This window comes from Spea bombifrons, chromosome 12, assembly GCF_027358695.1.
Source record: "Spea bombifrons isolate aSpeBom1 chromosome 12, aSpeBom1.2.pri, whole genome shotgun sequence".
NCBI lineage: Eukaryota > Metazoa > Chordata > Amphibia > Anura > Pelobatidae > Spea > Spea bombifrons.
Window position 1 is genome coordinate 22,986,925 of NC_071098.1, and position 26,541 is coordinate 23,013,465.

Below are 26,541 nucleotides of genomic sequence, written 5' to 3' on the forward strand. Positions count from 1 at the left end.
ATCATACGGCTAAATTAGATTATTTGAAGACTCCTCACAGAAAGACTCCCTAAACACTAAGCATGTTTTTCTCAGGAGTAAATCCTGGTATTCTAGTGGCCTGTTTTGTAATAAAACATTAAAAAAATGTAACTTATTTAAATTTTTCTTTTGTTGTATTTTTTTGTTTTAGTTGCATTTAGGATTAGCATCATTTAATACAATTTTCTGTAATGCAAATAAGTTATTTTCAAAGTAAGGTTTCCTGTGGTCAATGTCAGGGGAAATATTGTTTTTGTGATGCATTCTAAGGACTGTAGAACCCGTCACAAGGTCCTTTTCTTGGGCAAGACCTGTACCTCAAACTTTTGACGAAGTCCAAAGTCATCTGCATCATCAGCCACAGGGACATTGTAATACTCTCCTTCCTCTTGATTCAGTAACTTGTACCTGAGAGAGACATGGGTAGACAGAAAACCGGGACCGAAGAACGGAGGAGGAGAGTGACAAAGTAGGAAACAATATACAAGGTGGCGGGAGAAGTATGAAGCAGTAAACCAAAAGAACAAGACATAACGACAGCAGCAAAATGTAAATTGGCAGAAAAAAGTCATAGCCATGGCAGAAGTATAAAGTACACACAAGATAAATAGAAAAAGGAAAGTAACAACGAGAGAAAAATGAACACAAAAGTAATAAATGGAAATGATCAAATCAATTAAAATACGCAGTTGAATAAAATAAATTGGAAAAAACGGTAACACCAAATGAACAAAGATAAGAAAAAAAAAACAAGAGAAAGAAAGATAAGAAAAAGGAAAATAAGGTAGGTGCTTGCAGAAGAAATTAGGTAATTTGTGACTGACGTTCCTTACAATGTGCAATGTACCATCTTTTTAGTGGCATCTGTGTAATAGCATTTGAGCCGTAAGTCGTTATTAATTAGTAACCAGTAATTGTTCAGACAGCAAGTTGACAATGTAGGCACCATAAAAGGTTTAGTGATGTAATTCACATAAAAAAAAACAATTACCAGCCATCCACAGCATTTTTCATTATTTCTGACACTCCAAATGACATGGAGCCCATGAAGTCATTTCGTGAGGTACGATCCCAGTCCCAAACTTCTACAGAGAGCCGTCTGTCCCCATCTCCTTGCTTTAGAGAGCTTAATAGACCAAAGTAAAACACAAATTGAAAGCAAGAACCATTTAAGACATTTACATTATGATTACCTATGTAGCAAGGATACTATTGATTTATCAAAAATATTTAAGAAATATAATTTTTTACAATAATGAAATATTTGTGATACTTAATTTCGACATTATATGAACTAAGCGGTGTTGTATGGCTACTATTAAGGTCTGCACAGACGTCTACAGTATAACGTGGCTGGATTTAACTAGCCCATCAAGGGCTGTGGTACTCAAGAGTGGCTGAAGGCCCAACATAGTGATAGCCTCCTAGTGAAACGGTTCAGGGGTCACCCTAGGCTCACTAGAATATGCCGCTGCCTTGCTCACTGGAACCTCTAACCAGCTGTTTCAAGGTTTCTTTACAAAAACTGAAGTGGTACTATTGGAATGATGAAGTTCGCCCCATTGTATTCTAAGTGGAATGTAATAATACTCTTACAAGACAGGGGGATATCTTTTAAGATTGTATAAATTTGAGTTAAAACCTTAGAGAAACATATAATAACCATGAATGAATGTTGACTGCTACCTTGAATTAAGTTTGTTGTCTTATACATGGAAACATTTATAGTTCCATACCATAGCCTGAACTGTTTCACTAAGAGAAATGAAAATGCATGAAACATGTTCATGTGTGTAAATCTGAGATCATCAGCAAGCCACAGATTCAGCGTACGCGTTGTCTGTAAAACACGGGCATGAGCTTTTGACCTTACAGAGGACAGGCAGCAAAATAAATATTTTAATTAAATAATAATAATAATTTTAAATTAAATTGTGCTGTACTGCACTGATAAAATTGAACAAGATCGAAACAGCTATATGTTGGTGGGACGCCATGGCTCATGAAATGCCAAAACTGTACTTGGTTGTAGCAGGCATATGCAGTAGCCCAGGGCAGCAGGTCTGGGGGCAGCAACTTCTAGGCTGTCTTATTAGTAGCTCATCGCTCTATTGGGGTATTGGCCTCCTTAGTGCACAGCAGCCGCTTATATTGTACAGATCTCTATAGCAGCACTTATACAACATCTAACCTGGAGCAGAAGAACATGATATCCAGGCATGATATGATATACATTGTTTTCAAATAATGCAGTGTGTAACAAAGTATTCTGTCATTTAATCTTCTCCAAAACCATTTAAAACCTGATGCCTGCGTAAACGTATATATAAGAGCATTCAATATTAAAAGGTGAAATACATTCCTGCTATGTTTCAACCACACTATCCTCATTTGCTGTAGTTTTTTTGGAGGCTTGTGTACCTGAAATCATAATTGACTATAAAAGACCCCTCGATAACATATCTAATGGAATATTGACTTACAATAGAAAGGCCTCGTTCCAGATTGGATTAAGAGTAGACTTGACAGTCCTTGTTTTCTGTTTAGTCAGATTCTTTGGGTCTGGTATTAGCTTCAGTTTTACGTAAGGGTCTGACAAACCATTTGGGTCCATTGGGATGAGGTTTCGAGCTTCACCAACTTAAAATAAATAACAATAAACAAATGGTTACGTGGTTTACAATACATAGGCTGTAACAATGTAAGATTAATGCATGACCGTATCCAGCAAAAGCCTTATGCATTTTCCAGAATTATAAATTTAAGTTGATTAAATCATTGATCTACCGTATTGGCTCGGATATAGGCCGCCCCCGTATATAGGCCGCACCCTAAAAGTTTGGTGCTTTTTTAAAGAAAATTTTTTTTCTTTAAAAAAGCACCAAAAAAAACATGCTGCCACTGTCCTCCCCCCCGAGATATGCTGCCACTGTCCTCCCCCCCGAGATATGCTGCCACTGTCCTCCCTCCCCGAGATATGCTGCCACTGTCCTCCCTCCCCGAGATATGCTGCCACTGTCCTCCCTCCCCGAGATATGCTGCCACTGTCCTCCCTCCCCGCGATACGCTGCGCTCCCTCCCCGAGATCCGCTGCCCTCCCTCCCCGAGATCCGCTGCCCTCCCTCCCCGAGATCCGCTGCCCTCCCTCCCCGAGATCCGCTGTCCTCCCTCCCCGAGATCCGCTGTCCTCCCTCCCCGCGATACGCTGCCGCTGTCCTCCTCTGCCCCCCCTCCTCGACTTACCGGAGCAGACTCCCGGGTGTCTTCAGGGCCGGCGAGGGACATCTACGCAATACGCGTATGCAACTTCCGGTACCGTTACCGGAAGTTGCATTTGCGTATTGCGTAAATGTCTCCCGCCGGCCCCGCAAGACACCCGGGAGTCTGCTCCGGTAAGTCGGGGGTGGGCAGAGGTAAAACGCTTAGATAACCTCCCGTGCCGGCACCCCCCCCCGTGGGAAGTGCTGGCAGGGGAGGCTGTCTGAGCGTATCGGGGAGAAGGATGCAGGTCCCCTGCACCGCTGCGGGGGATCTGTATCTTAACCCCGCTGCCTGCCCGGCGCCCGGGACTGCATGTCCCGGGCGTCGGGCGCTAGACCCCGAATATAGGCCGCACCCCCACTTTAAAAACTTAAAGTGGGGGAAAAAAGTGCGGCCTATATTCGAGCCAATACGGTATTTCTCACTAACCCCTTAGTTCCAAAATGTTTTATGAGATGTATTTTTAGGACATATCTGCATAACTTCCCAGTGTGGGCTATCTGGAGTTCTCCCTCTTCTGGTGGGGGCTTCAACTGGAGGCAAGGCTAGAAAAACTAGAGGGTCTCACTAAGATGGTGGTAGATAAGTAGAATAGCATTTTCTCACTGGGAATAGACAGGGCTGGATTAATAGCAGAGCTCATTGTTCCAGGGTCCCAGAACTCTGAGGGCCCTGCAGCATTTCTTTTCCACAAAACAGTGATCAGATAAGGTCCTTTTTGGGAAGTGAGTGTCAGTGAGGGTGGTTTAGACTACAAGGAGCTTACAGGAGGAAAGTGGATAATGAGGTAAATACTGTGTATATGTATAAGGGTCAGCACATCATCCATGTTTTCCTGGACGCATTTAATTTTGACATATTGCTGAAAAGCCCAGATAAAATGCCGCCCTGTACTATGGGGGATGTATAAGCATACCTGGGAACCTCTGGGCCAGGACTGCCCTCTGACCTCAGAGAAAGGATAAAATGGGCGCGTGTCAAGACCCCCACTCCCACAACCCGGAGGATTTGGGTCTTGTGTATAAGTGACTAACTGGTTCCCCTCCATAAGTCTATGCATTCTATGCATTCCCCATATCTGGGCTGGTCAGCAATATGTAAAAATGATATGCTTCCTGGAAAACATGGCCTGTGTGTGTGTGTATATGTGTGCTTTCGTGTGTGTGTATGTGTCAGGGGCCACCCAGGATGCGGAGCTGCATATCTCTGTTTTTCCCTGCCTTGCCTCAGTTCCCATGTTTTGCTGGGGTCCATTTCTGGATTTCTGTATGTTCTGTCCTGCACCTCTGATTCCTTGATTCCAGTCTTGCTCGTTGCTTCAGCTCTGTTTCCTTTATATGGTGTGCCCCACGCGTTTGTTCTGTTTGTCTCAGTCAGCAGTCTAAAGGTATGTCCTTCTTGGTTTTGTGTATAGATTCAATGTTCAGTTTATTAGTACTTCCGTAGGCACGGTTTAGCATACTATGGCCATAAGATGTGACGGAATCTCCAATTGTTATCTTATAGTCCTAGGCTAGTTCCTGTATTTATGTGTGTCAGTCTGTGATGTCCTGAATCCCCGGTAGAGGGGTGTCCTGTCTTGTATCCCTGGTAGAGGGGTGTCTCGTATCCCCGGTAGAGGGGTGTCTTGTCTTGTATTCCCGGTAGAGGGGAGTCCTGTCTTGTATCCCCGGTAGAGGGGTGTCCTGTCTTGTATCCCTGGTAAAGGGGTGTCTTGTATACCCGGTAGAGGGGTGTCCTGTTCTGTCCATGTCGGATCTTGAGTATTCCTTGTCTTGTCCCCTGTTGTGCCCTGTATTATGTAGGTCTTGTCTGGTTATGTTTCTTGCTTGGTCTCCCTGTCCCTTGCTCGCTATGTTTCTGATGTCACTCTGCTTAGCTTCCATACTCCCAGCCTGCAGCATCCTGCACATGATTCTAGTGTTATGTCTCATGCCTGCTTCAGGGTACCTGCAGGATATCTCCAAGTTCTGCTCTGTTCTGTCATCATCCGCTGCTATGTCAGGGCGTTGGTATGTGGCTGCACAACCGTAGATGCCCACCGGGAGAGTGCTGTTGCCCTGCACTAGGCCCTGTCCAACTCCACTACTGCACAGTAACTCCTGCACACAATCTTTGGGCGCTCTGGGTCATTACAGTCGTCTGTATGGACCCAGTTCGTGACAGTATGTATGTGTGGGGGTTACATAATAAAAGTTAAAGAGGAGGAACAATGTATAACCAGACAAGCAAGATAAAAGAAAAAAGGTAAAGATATAAAAAGTGAGGAAAAGATGTCACTAAGTGAGGTGCAAAATAGAGAGATGGCAAAATGAATCGCGTAAGAGGGAGGAAAGTATAGAACAGAAGACAAATAGGGGGAGAAAGAGCTTCCTAAAGGCAGGAAATCCAGAGAAATGGCCCTTCCTGTGCTCCAGGATCCATATCTCCTTAATCTGGCCTTGGGAACAGAGCATAAACTCTCCTTACCTAGTCAATTTAGTTAGAGTATTCATGTTTGTATGTGATATGTATAAGGCTATCCTGTACATAACACCAAGGTTTAAGTAAGAGTTGATGTTTTTACATCATGAAAAAATAGGCAGACCAGATGGTTCTTCTCTGCTGTAACATTTCTATGGGTCGAGATAAAAATTCAGTGAATTGGTACAAATTGATTTCAGTTATAAGTACAAAAAAATGTAATGTGCGCAGTGATAATTAATTTAGTTGAAGAGAGATGCATTTATAAGGTATTCATATTTCAGAAAAAATCTATTTCAAAAAAGAAAAAAACATGAAAAAACAACATATATTGCTTAATATGTGTATATAATGGGATGATAAATCCACCAAATATACTGAAATCCTCTTATATTTATCACGCTCACATTCATTTGAGCCTTACAAATCCAGGCTCGAAAAAATATGCAGCTGTACGTCCGGAAACGGAGAAGCAACGGAACAAACTTGAAAACTGAAATGCAAAGAAGGAAGAGAGCAGATATAAAAAAATGCTTGTTTTACTAAAAAAGTTTTGGCATACATCTGCTTATATATAAGCCTGGGTGCGTAAATGTCGCCATCAAGCGAGCAGTGTAGTACAGTGAAGTGCCTTTCACTTGCCCCACGTCACGTCACGCTCCGCTTGAGCTTCTTCAAATGGATGTTTATCGTAATTGTCCTTGGCTACCTTAATATTCCATTGCCATTAATTGTGAACCCTTTCAATACTAGCTCTCTACCTATCATTCAACATGAATAAATAAAAAAAAAAAAGATTTTACAGCTGTCTAAGATGTACGGATTTGTATAAACTGATTTTTTCTCCAAAATATGAATATCTTATATCTACCTCTTTTCAAGAGATAAGTATTCACGATCCTTATTTGTTTCCGGACCCTCACGTTCTTGCACTTTTCTGTTTGTGTTCCACCAAAAGTGAAAAATTAAATAGAGCCCACGCTATAAAAGAGCGCCCACACAATTCACATATATTTTTCACTGATTTCAGTTATAAACCTAAGCTGGCTACTAGTATTATACAAGAATAAGGAGTAGTTCTGCCTTGACTGTTGATCTTTCGAAACACATTCATACCTTGGCCTAGTAGTGTTCACTGGCACGGGGGAAAGACTGAGCAGCAGTTTTAATGCGCACACACACAACACGATATCATTTCAAGTATAGCATAACGGTTATTTTTAACGCAAGCTTGTTGCTAAGGGGAATCTCAGCTTAAGGTGCTAGGAATTAATAAGGACACCACACGGCGGAGCTTGAAAAACAAGACATGAAGAGACTTTTTTTTTTCCTGATACTTCACACAAAAAATATCAATTAACGAGTAGACTAGGTTGCCAGGGTTAGAACTCTCTTATGTGTGTTTTAAAGAGGACTATTACATGTACATTTAAAAAGGTAGAAGACAAAGGCTTAGAGAACAGACTTGACTTCTTTATTTCCCATATGGTTACCATATCCGGTATCCGGTATCCATATCCGGTAATTGAGAACTGCCCCATATTTTCAGTACCATCAGTATTCTGAGATGAAAAGGCTGGCCGTGTATTTATATTATTATGACAATATTATGTCATGATATAATGTGATTAATATTTGTTGTATCAAGATGTTCTTTATGTGAAAAAAAAAACACCAAAGAATCACCACCCCATTTAATATTTCTCCTCGTACATACAGAGGACAAATTATGCAGCAAATTCTGGCTTATCTCTCACAAGGAGAATGTTCACCATACCCGCACACCATAGTTATATTGTCGTATTATCACAGCTGTTAAAATCCTCTGCTGTGCAGGTAATAAAACCACTAAGTGGTCTATGAATATCTCACCGCTAAGCATGGGTGATTATGTACTATGGTTACTACTCTGGAAGGCAATTTGATAATTATAAGTAGACATGTGAGAATGGCAAAATTGTTCATTCAAACCAGTATGTTTTCTGTTTCACCAAAGATTATACGATAATGTTCAGCTGATGTCCATAATATTATTATTATATTGGCCGTATCATCGTGCTAATCTGGGAATGGTGAATGGATGGTGTAAGAGTTAAATGTCACTGTTACATTCTCTCTTTAGCAGATGAGAAGTGTATGTTCTGTTGCCAGAGTCTGACAGGGAACTGGCGTATCTAACTGCTTTGCATCTTGTGGGCGCAGTGGAGAGGAATTCTGTTGAGACTGAGAAGCAAAAGGAAAATTTCAATGAGAGCTTGTAAGCTGGTTAAAATGGGGTGCAACCAGACTAATGAGGAGCCAACAACCTCAAATATGTGCAATGTATACAAAAAACAAAATACTGTCTGCGCTTCTCTTTGTTTTTTGTATACATTGTACAGCCAACACACTGTATTTGCAGCATGCTCACACTGTTTGGTAGGCCTCATATTATACATATGTATTATTTGAGCCTGAGACTAGCTTAGCGCACCGACGTTTTTTTTTCCCCTGTTTGCACATATTTGAGGTTGTTGGCTCCTCATTAGTCTGGTTGCAGCTTGCTGTCCAGGGGTTAATAGGGAGGAGGTTTAATTGCACCTCCCCCGACACATTAATAAGGTTTTGGTAGCAGTATAAACTGCTTTGTGTGTCCACTACGTAGGAGGTGAGAGTAGGTTCTCACCCTATTGAGAGTGTGCCTTGACGTGGCGGGTGAGCTTAATTATGCTTTGGCCAATTCATATAACCAAAACCTCTCATTTATATTATGTTTATATATTTGTTGCCAACTTTATTAGGGTGAGAAGCGCAGACAGTATTTTGTTTTTTGTATACATTGTCCAGCCAACACACTGTATTTGCAGCATGCTCACACTGTTTGGTAGGCCTCATATTATACATATGTATTATTTGAGCCTGAGACTAGCTTAGCGCACTTGATAAAGACCTCATTGTGAGGTCGAAACGTTGTTGTCTGTTTCCTACAATAAATCTGTCTGATGGAACCCCTGCGTGCCTGGAGCCTTCTTCTATTTTTGATTTACTGGGGAGCTGGCCCTTCCTGGCACAGCTAAGCACCTGAGTTCCTGTGGGGAGTGAGTGCAGATTCCTAATTCTGGTGACTAGCTTAGCGCACCGACATTTTTTCTTTTCCCTGGTTAAAATGGGGAAATAAGAGGTACACCTAACTGATATATGAAATATAAATGTATGGGAAGTATGGAATTGTGAGCTCCGAGAGAAGAACTGCAGATGAGTCTACGCATACAAGTTCAGTGGCCTGCATTTCATTTAGCTACTATGACAAAGCCCTTCCATCACTCGTGTTGACATTCACATGTTCATCAGCTGGTTTTAACATTTGTTTATGTATTGCATCATTGAATTCCAAACTATGGGAGGGCATTAATTTAATATACAGAATAAAGTATATAGTATCATGCATCAAACAGTCTGCGCTACAGCCAGAAGAGATGACAGGTCACGCCAGTGTATATAAGAGGACAGCCTGCACTTAAACTGCACTTCAAGCAGTATATCAAAGCACTCACAGTATGGTGTAAAGTTTTATGCTATGGGATAAACTGTGACCTTCCGAATATATGAAGGAAAGGACAGTCACCTTTATCCCTCTAGCTGCCCACAATCTGTGGGACTTGTTATCTCCCTATTTGAATAATGGCTACCACCCCTGGGTGGATAATTTTTATAGCAGCCCAGATTTATTTCCTTATTTATTTTTAGTTCATACTCCAGCATGTGGCACTGTGAGGAAAAAACCCTCAGTGCATCATGGAATACAAAAGAAACATGGGGGTTAGATCTTTCAGACCTGTGCCTGCAGCCGTATCTGGTGTTGAGGAAGACCGAGACATGGTACAAAAAGGTGGCAATCTACCTCACCCATGTTGCCATGTACAAAACGTACGTGCTGTACAAGGGATGTGGCACTGGGAAGACCTACACCTTCCTGGAATTCCAACTACAAATCTTGAGGGATATCCTTTGAGGATGCCACTCCAAATGTATAAGATGGAAATGTCCTGTGTCTTATCAGCAGGCATATTGCTTGCACAAACCTGCCCATTGGTGCTCAACAGAAATCAAGAAAAAGGTACCACTGCCCTTCATGTCCCTTTCTGCCAGGACTCTGCATCAACAATTGCTTCTTGGTCTACCATACCAGGATAGAATATTAGATTTCTTTTATATGTATTTTTGTTTTCGTTCAGGGGAAAGGAGGGTACTTTCAATTGGCACAATGCCATACACCTGTGCCCTGTAAAAAAAAACCATATGCATGAAAAAACCCTATGCATCTAGGGTATTTCTGTAATATGGAAATGTGGCCGAATAATTTAGGTGGGAAATCTGCAGGAAACCATTGCTAAGACTGACTTGATTGGCTGCATGAAAATTATCCAAATGCCCCTCATGAGATATCTGGGCTGTATGCATATACTTTTATGGATATTTTTTTGGTTTCTTTGTTAAAAATTAGAGTTGCAATCCTATAATGCCAAATGTAAACAATTAACCTTACAATATGTTTCCTATAACTGTTGGGAAACTATGAAAAATCTAAATAAATGAAGCATTTCTGAAATCAGGACACCTCAATTGATACATTTTGAGGGTATTTTCTGTCAATTTTAGAGGGGAAAATATATTTTAAAAAATGCTTTATTTTCCTCTAATTTTCAAATAAGCATGTAACTCTTGTATCAAAAGAAATCTCTTCTTGAATAAAAACAATATATACCATATTTGCTCGATTATAAGAAGAGGTTTTTTTCAGAGCAAATGCTCTGAAAAATACCCCTCGTCTTATAATCGGGGTCGTCTTATAATCAGACCTCAAATAGGTCTGACTATGAGACGACTAAGATCCAGATCCCCCACAGCTGCAGGGGACCTGGATCCTCCTGTCTCCCCCCCCTCGCGCCCCACTTACCGGTACTTCTGAGTCCCCGGTGTGTAGCTGGGACAGCGTGTAGCTGTCTACGCAATTCGCGTAGACAACTTCCGCTGCAGCAGGAAGGAGGCATGGCTAGAAGCGGGGGTTGTCTGCGTCCATCGCACAGACCTTCCCCGGCTGTCAGAGATCAGAGTTCCCTTAACTCCCGCTGTTAGCCACGCCTCCTTCCGGCTGCAGCGTAAGTGCGTGGGATCTACACGCTGCCCCGGCTTCATGACAGGGAAGTCAGAAGCACCGGTAAGTTTGGGGGGAGTGTTAAATGGGGGGCATAAGGCATTTCTGGAGGCAGAGTGCTCTGTGAAATGCCTCTTAACCCCCTTAATGCCACTCTGCCTCCAGAAATGTATTTGTAACCCCCTATACGCCACTCTGCCTCCTGAATGCCTTAAACCTCCCTATATGCCACTCTTCCCCATAATATGCCTTTTAACCCTCTAAATGCCAGAGTGGCATATAGGGGTATAAGGCATTTCTGGAGGCAGAGTGGCACATAGGGGGTCAAAAGGCATATCATGGGGCACAGGGGCATATAGAGTTAAAAGGCATATCATGGGGCACAGTGGCATATAGGGGGTATAAGGCATTTCTGGGGCAGATGTGCATAACTGGGGGGCAGGTTGGAAAATAGAAGGAAATAAAACCAAAATATTTTTCTCAATCATAGCTTTTATTTAAAAAAAAATAGTTTAGATGAATTAACATTTACTGGTAAAACTTTTTTCCTATAGGGTCGTCTTATATTCAGGCTTTTTCTTTTTTTTCCTAAATTAATATTCAGATTTGGGGGGTCGTCTTATAATCAGGGTCGTCTTATAATCTAGCAAATACGGTAGTTTACATGGTGCACCATTCACAGGAAAGGGGAATAATGGCTGAACCAACATATTGCAAAAATGGCAAAATAGCTCCCAGCATTTTCTGAGGTGAAGCACCAGGACATTACATGATGTCCTATAGCATGTAAGAAAAAGAAAAAAAAAACTTGAAAGGACTTGAACGTGCTTGTGGCATGATAAAACTATTTCAAGCTTGTAAACTCATTTCAATGTACATTTACTGTTTGGATGATTGTAACCAGTGGCGGAAAATCCAGGGGGGCCCAAGCACACGGAATGCCGGCACAAAGTGCTGTATTCCATCACCTAGGAGACCGTGCCGTTGAGTCCCGCGTCCCAGGCAGTTTCAATCCGGGACAATGCATTGTCCTGGATTGAGAGCGCTCCTTAGACGTGGATCTCCGCCAAACTTGCTCCACCCACCTCACTGAACGGGACTGGCATAGCCCACGATCGTCACTGAGTCGCACTGGCCAGCTGACTCAATTCTATTTTGGATCGATGGGGACGGCTTCTTAAAATGCCGCCCCCGTCAATTCTAAATTGAATTGAGTCAGCCGGTGTGCTCAATTAGCTTCATGGGCGGCGCCAACACGGCTCAATGACCTTTGTGGGCGGTGCCAGCCCAGTTGAGTGAGGTGGGTGGAGCAAGTTTGGCAGCGGGAACCCAGCAGAGTGCACTGTTAGGGTGTGTGTCTTCAGTCAGGTAAATTCACAAACAGGCGGCATGGCTGGCAGTGGGAGGCTGGGACAAAGATGCTATGGGAAACTGTCAAGAAACTCTGTCCCCCGTTTCCTATAGGCATCTTTGTCACTAAATAGATCCCCATAGTCCCATGTTTAGTGAAAAAGATGCCTATGGGAAACTTGGGGGCAAAGGCAAACTCTGTCCACAGTTTCCCATAGGTATCTTTGTCACTAAATAGCTTCCCATAGTCCCATGTTTGGTGACAAAGATGCCTATGGGAAACCAGGGACAAACTCTGTCACCATTTTCCCATAGGCATCTTTGCCACTAAATAGCTACCCATAATCCTTTATGTCTCTATATCAGGTATGCTGTAAAAGGGAGGGATGCTTAATAAACAATGTTGATGGTTGTCCTTTATATTTGCAGAACCACACCATCCATGGCTGTGACGTGTGACTTTTTTTTATCCTGAATGCTGCATTGTTGAAGATAAAGTAAGTTGAAAAAGATATGATTAAATATGTAATTTGTTGAAAAAAAGGGGGGGCCTTAACAGATTCTCGCACCAGGGCCATGAGGTTACACCCCTGATTGCAACTAACCAGATTGTTAAGTGATATTACTATTTTTCATGTTGTGATCATCCATTTCAAATTGTTGTGGAATATAATGCTGCCCATCCACCTGGACAGTTTCCATTTGGTGGGGTGCTTCTTTTGTAGCGTGTATTATTTTGATATGTGCCACTTTATGGCAGTTCTTCTTTGTAATACTTTGAAGTTTTTGCCTCTTTTGTGAAGTTGATGGCTGCATTACCTGGGCGACTTCCATCCAGTACATGTTCAGAGCTGTTGGTTTCATGCTAGAAGGGGGCAAGTTTCGGGTTCCTCTGGTGGAGGATAAAATGGAGGGCAATCGCGTGGTCCTGTCTTTCTTGAGGATTGAGATTAACAACAAGCTCAATGTACACAGTGATGCATTCGTGTCTGGCCCCCCCTTGCCTTTCTGGAGTTGTTTACCATTGTAGCAATAGAATTACGGGGTTTGGATCTGGTCAATTTGTGCGTGTGTTTTTTTGCCGCAACAAACAACATCAGTGATCTGACTTTTAATGGCTGATAAATTCCATGTGCGCAATATATGTTTGTAAAATGCACAAAGCCAAATATCAAATTGAAGAATGTTTTATGTGTATTCAATGTTTATGATTTTTGATGATAGAAAAGCACTGTCATTTAGAATAACACTGATGTTTTTCTGTGTGCAGTGATTGTCTTCCTAGGTTTTAGTTAATATGCATGGACCACATTCAGCTAGATGCTCATTTAATGTTCCCATTTATATGATTGCAAACAAAACTACCCTGAATTTAAACATGATGTTTTTGTTGACTTCTAATACAGGCTTACCAGAGACACTAGACACATACAAATTATAGTTGTGGCTGGGGCATATGCTATTTTTGCCAAAAGCAAACACTATAGAGGCTTAAAATTAGATACAATGCAAAACAATCACAAGTGTTCTAATAAATAATTATCTTAATCTTTCCACTGCATCTAAATGGCATTTGCTTTGCCATAGGGTTACCATAACGGACACAGAGCCCAGCCCCCCCCCCCCAAAAAAAGTTCTGTCTCTGTCCATCTTGATGAAAGGTGAGGAGCGCATGCTGGTGCAGAACTGTCTTAAAGGGACACTCCAGCCATCATATTCACTCTCATGCATATGGTAGCTGAGTGGTCATCTTTAAATAATAATTTCTCCCCAACAAATGTATAGAGATAGCCAAACAGAGAAGGTGTGAAAACGTCATGGCTTGTTGGATGGGATGGATGAGGATAAAAGGGATTTGGAATTATGAAAGGAAGAAATTTGGAGCAGTGAAAAGGAAAATATTTACTAAATCGAAGCTACTTAAACAATTTTTATATTTGTAACCCAGTGTAGTCATTCTGTCTAATAACATTGCAGCTGGGTTGTCATGGATACTGACCTTTCCTTCCAGCACCAGCTCACTTGTCTCCTGTGAGCCAATCAGTATGTCTTTGGGACATATGTCAGTCTTCCTGAGCTAGGGAAATGTTTCTCAGCCTATCAGAGGAGAGGATCTAGGAAGAAACTTCTGGAAGAGCAGTGCTAAGCAGGGGAGTGAAGAAGGAGGAGAGACAGACTGCTCTTCCTGTAAGCAGGCCTGAAATAAGCCTGCTGCTTTTAGTGTGTGCACTGCTGACATCCAAGCAGTACACTGAAGTGAAGTACACGTGTGCAGAGAATACAGCATGGTGCTGTATGCTTCCTGAGTGAATGTGAGAGACTGCCAGTACCCAGAGCGTCCATGTCCTGCATCCTGTACCAGTGAGGTGAAAGCAGAGCTGCAGACAGACATCTGTGTGGGAAAACAGTTATAACTCTCAGCCAGAAAGTTAAAGGGGCAGCATCCCAGAGCTGCCTGAAGACATTAAGGAGAGGTACTTAAATAATATATATATATATATATATCAACATATATATCCTTGTCTCCTCGGGTAGCGCTACCTGCATCAAGGGCCCCAACAGTGCACCAAAACAGGGACATCTGGTTGGGAAGAACACCCACATTTGGGGTTTGGGAGCTGGTGTTGGCAGTTATTTGTGTTATATATATTCTCAGGACTGTGCACCCACTGCTAGAACTGAACTGCACAGCAGCTGGGTCCTTATATTGAAATAAACAGGTATTATAATATATTTCATATATATATATATATATATAAATATATAAATATATATAATTTGCATTTCAGTTGTGTGTATTATTTTCTTGTGTGAAAGGGGCCATTTCTCAGTGGGTGGGTTCCCCTACTCAACATAGTACAAACTGAGTAGAGGCACTGGTTAAAGAAACAAGATATCCTGATCTCCCAGCAATTGCGGATGCTCAGGTTTCCTGTCACCAGCGTCACTGAAATATGTAACTACCAGCCTGACAGCGGAGCAAGGTAAACAAAGGGTTACATATTATTTTTGCATACCCGTGACCTGGAACTCTTCATCATTTATTGCTTCCAGGCGGATGCGCATCCTACCCCGGCGCTCAGTGTGATCCACGCCACAGAGGCTGGGTACACTCTGGACACAACGCTTATGTACATTCATCTCACAGCCTGAAGGGAAATAGAGAAGTGAAGAGCATAGTTTTAGTAAATTATTCTCACTGACCTCACATTTTACTGTGGTATAGACGCAATGTTTTTATTTTCTAAATGTAAATGTAATGGTGCTTACAGTGAGCTTTGCTCCCTTTTATCTCACAGCATGGAGATCTCCCTGTCGATGTGAAAAATGCAGGAAGTACTATTCTGCCATCATTATGGTCATCATTGTTACCACTTTTTTCATGAGTATGTCCAAAGGTGTCAAGCTGTTAAAACACTGAAATACCAACCCAAATAGTAAATATAAAGCTAATAAGGATTACAATGAGCCTGAGATAAAACTATATTACTATTCGGGTTGGTGTTTCTATGTTTTGGTACTAACAGAGGGAAGTTTTAATGGTAGAGGTTCGTAGTCCCGAGTTGTATATAGTACGTTTTTCCACTTTTCCCAATTGAACATTTCAACAAAGTAGAACAACATACAAATGAAATGCTACACAAATGCCGTGCATATGCTATAAGTCATATTCCACCATCACTTCATCTTGCTGAACACCAAGCATTTTTCAAGCAGGCCAATGAAACTACAATTAAGCACCATAGTTGGCTCTGTAAGGTTATTCATTTTAATCTGGAACCCAAATATGTTCTTGGGCACCTTCGAATTCACTTGGTGAATGATGATGTGTTTCATGTATGCAAATAAGTTTAATAGCAAAAGATTTAACGGAATTCTGCTTCACTGTGGAAGATGTATCCAATGTGTTACACTTAATTACTAAGACGTTAACAAAATTTCAGCTTGTTTAGTAAGACGATGCAAGATTAGTACATAATGAGTAGATAGAATATTACAATTCTGCAATCACTATTATTGAACATGGTTTTATGACCCCTGAGGACAGAGTTAAACACTCTACATCTAACTACATAACTATGATATTATTTGTGACTTCCATCACAGTTAATGTAGCACTGTACTGTATCAACCACTTAAAGTATGTTTATACCTACTATTAGCCTGTTTATATGTATTTTGGGCTATGGTGCAGGACTTTGATCTCTTGCTTTTACACATGGACATCATTTATTTCTCCATCAATGGACTTCTGACCTCTTTGGCAATACTCAAGGTATGCCCTGGAATTCTGTTTCCATACTCACAAGCACATTTCATTCCCTGATGTACCAATCCATAAAGAAGGGAACCGCAATGGTCACAGAATGTGGGAGAGCTGTAGCTGTGGACTTTGAATTTGTGCCGGCTACGTGGATCCTGTAAACAGAAATCATGAACTATAAATGATGCTTGGATGTTGAAAAAAGGGGTCAATGAAGTAACTAACAGTGATCACCAAAATAAGTAAAATAGCCATGTCTGCATCTTTAGCAAATGTACATGTGCTGAAATTAACATGATTTTGTAGCAGAGAATCCCCTAGAATTCTCATTAAGCACACAAGGAGCTTGCCTTCATCCGAATTCATTCAGGGATGCCACTGGAGACAAATGGGTATGATAATTTTTTAAAGGGACAGAAGAATGTATTAAAGTACTCTGAGATGTGCAACTGCCCTGTTCCTCTGTGTGCCAATCAGTGGCAGGAAAGTGCTCTAATTAAAAACAATGGGAGCGCTTGCTGCGTATGTGCAAGGAGGTCTGAATAGACCCCCTGCAGCATTCATCACGCCAGATTGACCAGATGGAGCTCACTGGTTGTAAGTATATCATATGCAGGGAGATGCATTCCACCAAACATATCTCCTGCACGGAAAAAAGGCTGGGGGGTCGGGAAAGGGCCAGATGCATACTGGTGGATTGGGCATAACCCCCCTCCACAATGCATTGCAAAAGCAACACCTTTAAAAAAAAGTATCTTGCTTTAACCCCTTCGTGACAATGGCTGATTTTATTTTTTCTACCCTTCGTCACAATGGCTGTTTTAACATTTCTGCGCTGCTTGTGTTTAGCTGTAATTTTATTCTTTACTGTTTAATGAACCCACACAAGTTATATATATATATATTTTTTTTTTTTTTAATAAGAAGGACTTTCTTTAGATAACATTGTTTTGATTGTATCATATTATTTACTATAAAAAAGTATAAAATATGGTGACAAATTTAGAAAAAAAGGATTTTTTCTAACTTTTGCTTGAAAAATCTTTTACTCATCTATAAAAGCTAATGAACCCCCCCCCTGCTTTTTTCTGCACGTTATGGGGCAATAAGTACCAGTAGCGTTTTGCTATTTCAAAACCATTTTTTCCAAATCTGGTAATTCTTCCCCCATGTGCTATTTTGGGTATCTTTGAAGCCAGCCAATGCAATTTACCCAATAATAACCATATATTTTTGAAAACTAGACACTAGTATTTTAACTCTTTCCATGCACTAATTCTATCACTAGTCTTTGTCAGACTTTGTGGTAGTCATTTTTTGCATTTTTTTCACACACATTTTACTTCAGGTATGAATTATCAAGTCCTACTATATGTCACTGTCACACCTCAATATGTCTTCAGCAACATCTACTGAGTACAGTGATACCCCACATGAATGGGTTTGGTGATCCACTGCCAATGCCCTATTTGGTACATATTTGAGCCTGTCCAAATCAGTGTGCCCTATAAAGCAATATATTTTTGAAAATTAGACACCCCAGGGTATTTCAAATGCTGGTATTTTAACTCTTTGCATGCACACATTTTACCACCAGTATTTTTTCAAAGTTTGCAGTAGTATTTTTAGTGTGTATTTTTCCCCACACACATACTTTAGGTATGAATTTACAGGTCCTGGTATATGTCACTGTCACACAACACCCCAATATGTGTTCAGCTCTCCTGAGTACAGTGATACCCCACATGGGTTTGTCTGCTTTTTGGAGGCTTAAAGGCTACATTTGGGGCATGTGCATTTTTCAAATTGGAAATTTCCTCTGGTGTTAATTAGGACATTGTTGAACCCGGCCAATTCAATCTACCCTGTCAAATCATACATTTTTTAAAAGTGGACATCCAATGGGCATTTAACATGCCAGTATTTTAAATCTTTCCATGCGAGAATTGTTTTAAGCCAAAGCGCTAATTTTAGGACTTGCTCATAAAAATATTTCTTTTATATATATGTTTTGCCTTTTTTATTATTTTGTGGGGGGGGGGTTTACACTTTTTTGGAACTTGGTTTCCCTGATGGTGACATCAGTGGGAGATCATTTTTACATTTTACTATTTTTTTTAAAACTATTTTTGTATTATTATTTTTTATTATTTATTTTACAAATCACATTGTGATTAGAAAGCTGGGCTCCATTGACTTGCGTGGTTGAATGCAGTACCTGTACTCAACCTGTAAGTGGAGCCAGATTCTCAGGAGGGTCTGGAGAGACCTCTTTTCAAAATCACGGCGCTTCCTAGGGTGGGAGTTCGGTGTCGCTTAATGCTTCGTGATGATGGCGCTATATAAAACAATAAATAATAATAATAATAATCGAGGCATTTCAGCGACACCATTGAAGTTTAGGGAATGATCGTTGATTGCCTCCTAAACTCTTTTAAAATGGGTGTCCGCCGCCATACAGTGCAGACATTGACGCCCCGGGGAGGGGCCAGACATGGCCCCTGGTGCCGATTGCGGTGTTGCTGAATGCCTCGACGTTGAGGCATTACAGCAACACCGTTTGGGTGCAGAAACCGAACATAGATTGTTAACCCTTTGTTTTCGGGGGATGTGCGATTAAGGGGTTAAAGTGCATAAGATGGCTGGAGTGTCCCTTTAATTAGCAGCGCATTCACAGTAAACCGTAAAAGAAATTATGTCACATAATTAAGTTATTGATAAAAGTGCTGAAGACTCATGGTTTATTATGAACACATTATTTGTTTGCCCAAAAGTCACCTTTATTTAAAGTTACATTGGGTTGTATTATGAATGACCCATTCATAACGTAATCTATCACTTCTTTTCTGCATTTTCTACGTTTCTCTTATATATAACATTTATATGAGTAAAGTGTTAAATTGTACGGCCACAAAGACCTTCAAATGGTTTATCATCTATCTCAGTTTGTGTGGAAACAAACATCTGCCTTGCTTTGCAGGTCACTGATCTAGGAGGACACTGCTGTCTGGCTCAAAATATTTTTTGCATGAAAAGATGCAGAGTAATATTTTTAATGTTAGGAAGGCATGTGATAAAACATCCCAGATGGCTTTATCACTGTCATGTCCCACTAAAGCCTGAGGACATGAAAATGTTCCATCTGTACATATTGATGGAGCAGTTCCTCCAATGGCACATTTTTCAGTCTTGGTTAACATTATTTTTATATATATATATATATATATATATATATATATATATATATATATATATATATATATATATATATATATATATATATATATATAATATATTTATTTATTTATTTATTCTAATTAAAAAAAATGCACAACTGGCATCTCTGAGAACTTCCCAGGACTGGTCCCTGGAGCTCTCCTTCTCCTGAAATGTGCAGGGCCAAATGTCACCCCCTTCACCGCCTGGAGATTAAACACTGAACAGGCGGTGTGGGAATCAATTTATGAAACCTCTGGGCTAAATCCAAAGAATTTCCAGGTATGACAACTAGTTAGCTTTAATTATAAGTATCCCTTTCTGAGAGATATACAGTATAGTCCAAAAATGTTACTTTTAACGCTGACCGAATTCTTTTTTGACCCTGTGTGGACCCAGCTTATGTGTGTTTGCCACACTCCATGTGCACTATGAAGTCTAAAATGGTCTATGCACTCAGCATTAAGCTTTTTTATTAAAACCCATTATATATCTCCCAGCACGTTGCCTGTGTACACTCAGCTATCAACGGTGCAGGCAAGAAAGTCTATTGTAAAGTGAGGTAAAAGTTGTTACATTCGTACTTCCCGAATATTTTCAGGCACTGTCGTGCCAAAGGCCCTTGTTATCTCACTTTTGGAGACAATAGGGTTCATTTGCCGGTTGGGGAGATTCTCTGATCACCCCTGATCAGACCACTGAGCTCTGATATTGATTGAGGTACTTTTGCAGCACAGGCCAGGTGGCCAGATTAAGTGCACTCTAGTGACTGATGTCATTGCTTAACAGTCTACAGATAGTAAAAGATGATGTAGTGTAGCGTGTGGCCATATATATAGAGAAGATGGTCTTGCGTCTATGATCTATGGGCCCCTAGCTTTAAACTCTTGATGGCAGACCTAATATACATTAATGTGCATTATATCTTTGTTTTTGTATTTAAGGTGACATGATTTAAAATTTAGGCATTAGGAAAGGTTTGTAAAAAAATTTGATGTATACATTCATATTTGTTTTAAATTGGAGACAAGGGGAAATCTCTCTCTCTCTCTCTCTCTCTCTCTCTCTCTCTCTATATATATATATATACATGCTAAGCATTAACTCTGGGAGTTTAGTTCATAGTAAATGTAGACCCCCAAACTGCATACATAATAGACTAAATGGAACAAAGAAACTTTCGTTCAGTTTTTAGTCAATTGGTTCGGGCAACAAATTTATTTCCTGCCCTTTCGGTACAAACGAAAGCTGCAGTGCATTTTACAAAATTCACTCACCCTCATTCGCTCTCTCTTGCTTTTTCACAATCTCACACCCTCATTCATGTTCTTACACTCTCATCCACTCTCTCTCATCCTCTGAATCTGCTGACCACTTCCATGTCCGTTTCCTTGCTGCGCAGCGCTGCTTCTTTTCTTGGACCTTTTTGTTTTATCTGTTTTGCTTTTGCGCACACACAGTATCCCTCATTCCACCAATCGGGTAAGAGGGTGTGTCTGGAAGTTCTGCCATTTTGCAGTTCACAGGGAGGCCAGAATTAGACAGAGGCAGATTTGCTGAGAAAAAGAAGTGTTTCTGCAATTCTTTTTTTGGCGTGACTATGCACTTCTGCAAAGAGAGCCATGGGGTCAGCCTCTGACCCTGTTCCGATCAGGGAAGAGGGTGTGCCTGGAGGTTCTGCCGTTTTGCCGGCAGACCACGTACACAGAGAAGCGGACAAAGAAGACATAAGAAATAAGGCAGAAGAACAAGAGGATGCAAGAAAAGAAACAGACACATTCAGAGACAGTGTGAATGAGAGTGTGAGTACGTGAATGGGAGTTTCACAGAGAATTGGTGAGACAGCGTGAGTGAGAACAAAAGAATGAAATTCCAATGAAAATTCAGTGCTTTTTGCTTTGTTAACCTCGTTTTCATCAATTCTAACAAATAGATAAAATTGCAAATTTTGTTAATATTGAAATTTGTACGAATCCAAATCCAAAAGTCTAATACAGTACATATGTCATAAGCAGTGGACATGCATGAATTCATACTAGAAGTACATTTATTTGGTCACTAGATGTCCTTATTGTAATCAACAGCTCAGAGTTAAAACTGTAGTGATGCAAAATGTCACCAACTACAATGTTAAGTTATCAATGGTTTTTATAGCTACAGTGCTGTGAAAAAAGTATTTGCCCTCTCTTCTTTTGTTTTTTAATTATTGGTTATTTGTCATATTTGTCACATTTGTGACAAATATTCAATAATTCGGAAGGGAAAAATACTTGTTCACAACACTGTAATTACAGCCTAATTTAAGCCACTTAACCTAATGTTATCTACTACATCTTTGTGTGGGAGCATGCACTACTGAATGCAAGCAGTGATTAGCAGAGTTTTCTATCCTAGACCTAGAGCTGCAGGTCCAGGGGGTAGGGGTTTTGAAGATTGGGCTCTCTTGTACTCCACAACTGAATCTGTCATTTGGAGAGGTCTGTGATTTCCCTTGGAACTTGCTCCGCTTACACCATGGAGGTCTATGGTACAAGCCTCCATAATAGCACGCCCTTGTGCTCAAGGCAAGTCTAGGGGTTAGTCCTAGAGCAGCTCCCCCTTACACTGTCAGTAGTTAATATATAGCAGATGAAATCCACTGTGTCTGTCTTCAAGAGTCCCTGACCACCAAAAATACAATCAAAAAGTGCACATTTAATAACAATTATTTGCAAAATGCTTTGATAACTTTAAGCAAATCTGGGTTAGCAATACCACAACTAAATTATTTGGAATATACATACTCCCAGGTTCCTGTTTAGAATTAAATTATGTAAATCAAATAAAATATTCTTGTAAATGCCTTATTGAGAGGGATGATCTAGAAACACCCTTTTCACTGCTCAATTTGCCACTGAGCCTGACATTCTTTACAAAATATATTTACAATACTATTTTTCGTTGATTCATTCTGCAATATAACAAAATCCTATTTTACACTCATATTTTATGTTAGAGAATCATTTCCCTCCATTACTTTTGACTGGTAACTACATTTCACATTTCTTGAATTTTTTTTTGGATCTATCTCATTCTTTGACCATCTACAAGATTAAACAACTATTTTGCTCTGACACCCTCAGTACTCACAGTCTTTGTCTCTTCTAATCAAGCAGGAAAGATAAAAAATACAATTCTGTTCATATGTTCTTCATTTTATACCATTAAGGTATAATGTTTGTACTATAGAGTGCACAGACCACTGAGAATAGAGGTCAGATGGAATCATGGGTGACATTTACATTTTTATCTCAGAGATTGGCCTGTCTGTACAACTAGGGCCTTTTTGCCTTGAAACCATAAGAAAAATGTAAGCAGCTCAGCCAAGATCACAGAAAAAAGATTGTGGACTTCAACACGTCTAGCTTCTCTTTGGGAGCAATTCCCAAACAACTGCAGGAACAGCAATCAACTGTACAAACAGTTGTATGCTAATATAAAATGCTCCTAAAGACGCTGAATTCTCCAGGAAGGAGGCACTAACTAACTCCTATGGCTGAACATACTTTTGTCTGAGAGGTTCAACTGAACCACAAAGGAGGTGGTAAAGGGGTTGGAGGCATCAGGTTCAAAAGAATCTACACCCACCTTTGAGAGTCCTACATCTCTATTGCCTGAAAGGTTAAATGAAACAAAAATGTAACTGTTTTACCATAATGATCAGCGCTATGTATGGAGGAAAAAGGTTGAGGCTTTCAATGCGAAAAACAACATCCAAACTGTGAAGTTGAAACACAATGTCTTATAGATAAGCCTCTAGATCAGACCTGGGCAAAGCACGGCCCGCGGGCCACATCCGGCCCGCTGAATAGCTCGGACCGGCCCGCAAAGAGTGTCCTGGTGACTCACCAATGAGTCCGGTGTCCCCCCCCGCCCCGGTCACTTACCTTAAACTCCTGTGTTGGAAGCGTTTGTCTCGGGTGCCGGCGCTTTACGCTGGGCGCCGGCATATGACGTCAGACGCCGGCGATCAGCAGTGAAGCGCCGGCACCCGAGACAAACGCCTCACGCTTCCAACACAGGAGTTTAAGGTAAGTGACCGGGGTGGGGGGGGGAGATCCTGAGAAGGGGGGGTTAGGGAGTTAGAGGGGAGATACTGAGAAGGGGGGGTTAGGGAGTTAGAGGGGAGATACTGAGAAGGGGGGTTAGGGAGGGAGGTCTTACTGTGTGTGTGTGTCTTACTGTGTTTGTGTGTGTGTGTGTATCTTACTGTGTCTGTGTGTGTCTCACTGTGTCTGTGTGTGTCTTACTGTGTCTGTGTGTGTCTCACTGTGTCTGTGTGTGTCTTACTGTGTCTGTGTGTGTCTTACTGTGTCTGTGTGTGTCTCACTGTGTCTGTGTGTGTCTTACTGTGTCTGTGTGTGTCTCACTGTGTCTGTGTGTATCTTACTGTGTCTGTGTGTGTCTCACTGTGTCTGTGTGTGTCTTACTGTGTCTGTGTGTGTCTTACTGTGTCTGTGTGTGTCTCACTGTGTCTGTGTGTGTCTTACTGTGTCTGTGTGTGTCTCACTGTGTCTGTGTGTGTCTTACTGTGTCTGTGTGTGTCTTACTGTGTCTGTGTGTGTCTTACTGCGTGTGTCTTACTGTGTTCATAGCTTATTCAGTTATTGTAATAAATATTTTAGCCCATTTTTTAGCTCAAAATATTTTTTCCTTTTTTTTCTCCTCTAAAATCTAGGTGCGTCTTATCAGCAGGTGCGTCTTATAGAGCGAAAAATACGGTATGCACTCCGAAGCCTTGTTCATTTTGTTCACTTCTGTGCTGTGCTAATAGTTATTCAGGCCTTACTTATTCAAGCACCTCTACCAATGACGTAGGCTTGAATAACTTTATTAAACAGCACATAAGTTAACAAAATGGACAAGGCTTCGGAGTTTGTAGTTTGTAGAGGTCTGGCCCTCTAAAACCATTCCAATTTCTCATGTGGCCCCATGGGAAAATTAATTGCCCACCCCTGCTCTAGATTGTAAGCAGGGCCCTCCTCACCTGTTGTCTCTGTAAGTCAATTTGTTATGTTACATACTACTTATGTCCTGTCTACCCATTGTACAGCACTATGGAATTTGCTGACGCTATATAAAACAATAAATAATAATAAGAAAAGTATTGGAGTGGCCATCACAAAGCCCTGACCTGAATCCTATAGAAAATTTGTAGACTAAACTAAAAAAGCATGTCCGAGCAAGGAGGCCCAAAAACCCAACTGACTTACACCAATTCTGTCAGGAGGAATGGACAAAAATTCCAGCTATTGTGAGAAGCTTGCGGAAAGCTACCCCAAGCGTTTGATTCAAGTTAAGCAATTAAAAGGAAATGCTGCCAAATACTAACAAAGTGTATGCAATTCTGTAATTCTGCAATTCTGATATAGTGAATTAAATCTGAAAGAAATCTGCAATTGATTGTATAAAAATAGAGTATATGTCTTAATTGACTTACCAAAAGAAACGTATGGTAACATGAAGTGTGTGGAGTTGTAAAACTCTGCCTCAACTGTAGTAATGGTGAATGATTTACTGGTTGAAATTTTAATTGTCCCAGGCTGGATAATCCCAGTTTTTTATTTGCCCGGTGGGCCGGGTGGCCCAGGGCCGGATTGACGTAGGGGCTGATGGAGCTGCAGCTCCAGGCTCCTACCTTAAAATAGGCCCAGTCAGGACCGGACTGACTGGGCCTATGCGGCCGCATTAACGCAGGGCATAAGGACCCGCCACTCTAGGGGGCCGGGCAACTTTATTTAACATGTAGGATGTTAAATAAAGTAAAAAAAAAACCCTGATGTTTTAATTTAAGTCCCGGGCAGGGGCGCCGAGGGGTCGCTTGTGAAGTTTTGCAGCAACCGCTCGCCGCCCCTCACTCTCCGTGACTCCATCACGGTGCCGGCGTTTCATGCTGAGCACCGGATATGGGTAGATGGGGAGAGGGGGTAGTGTGAATGTGTACGAGAATGAATTAATGTGTGGATGAATTGTGTGAATGCGTATGAGAATGAATGAATAAATGTGTGGCTGAATTTTTTTGAATGCGTACGAGAATGAATGAATAAATGTGTGGATGAATTGCTTGAATGATTTGTGAGACTGCATTACTGAATTTGTGTAAATGATTCATGTGAATGAGTAAGTAACTGTGATTGTGTCTATCATGAATGTTTAAGTGATTTGGGGAAATGCAAAGATGGTACATGAAGGGTGGGCTGTTTGCCGACAAAGATGTCTTACACTGGGCTGTTAGGGGACAAGGTTTGCTCAGGCTGGGCTGTAATATGTGTGTAATCTGGGTGCTGATCAGGTTCTATATGGGCAATGTGGACACAAGGGCTGGCTTTGGGTGTGCAACCTGTGATCTATGCTGTAATTTAGGGGGTTATCCATACCTTTAATGCTGAGTTTATATGTGAATTCCAATTGATTTATAGCTGCAAAGCTGGGTGTGTGTTATTCTGTTGATCTGTATCTGGTATGCTCTGTTTCCATACATTATTATTGTATACCTACAAATAGAGGGGTTGTATGTCTCATTCTGTTTATTTGATCTATACCTTCAACGCTGAGTAAACATGTGATTTTCAATTGATCTATACCTGCAAAGCTTGGTTTTTGTGTTGATTCTGTTGATCTATACCTGCTATGCTATGTTTCCATACATCATTTATGCATACCTGCAAATATAGGGTTTGTATGTGATCTCTACATGCAAGTGCTGTTTATATGTGTTTGATCTATAGTTCACAGGGAGGAAGGAAAGGAGAGGTATGGCTTAGTGAATGAGGGACAAAGGGACTGGGAATGA

General features: G+C 41.0%; 1 protein-coding gene across 1 annotated transcript in view; it reads right to left on the bottom strand.

The window, feature by feature from the left end:
• Positions 1 to 26,541, bottom strand: part of PRKCG (protein kinase C gamma) — a 106,416-nt gene that overhangs the window by 30,094 nt on the left and 49,781 nt on the right. The window contains exons 4-8 of the mRNA XM_053452474.1: positions 16,537 to 16,648; positions 15,247 to 15,378; positions 2,505 to 2,661; positions 1,013 to 1,147; positions 339 to 429 (exon numbers count right to left, since the gene is read on the bottom strand). Of these exons, the coding sequence (XP_053308449.1) occupies positions 339 to 429; positions 1,013 to 1,147; positions 2,505 to 2,661; positions 15,247 to 15,378; positions 16,537 to 16,648 (627 nt within the window). The remainder of the gene's footprint in view (positions 1 to 338; positions 430 to 1,012; positions 1,148 to 2,504; positions 2,662 to 15,246; positions 15,379 to 16,536; positions 16,649 to 26,541) is intronic.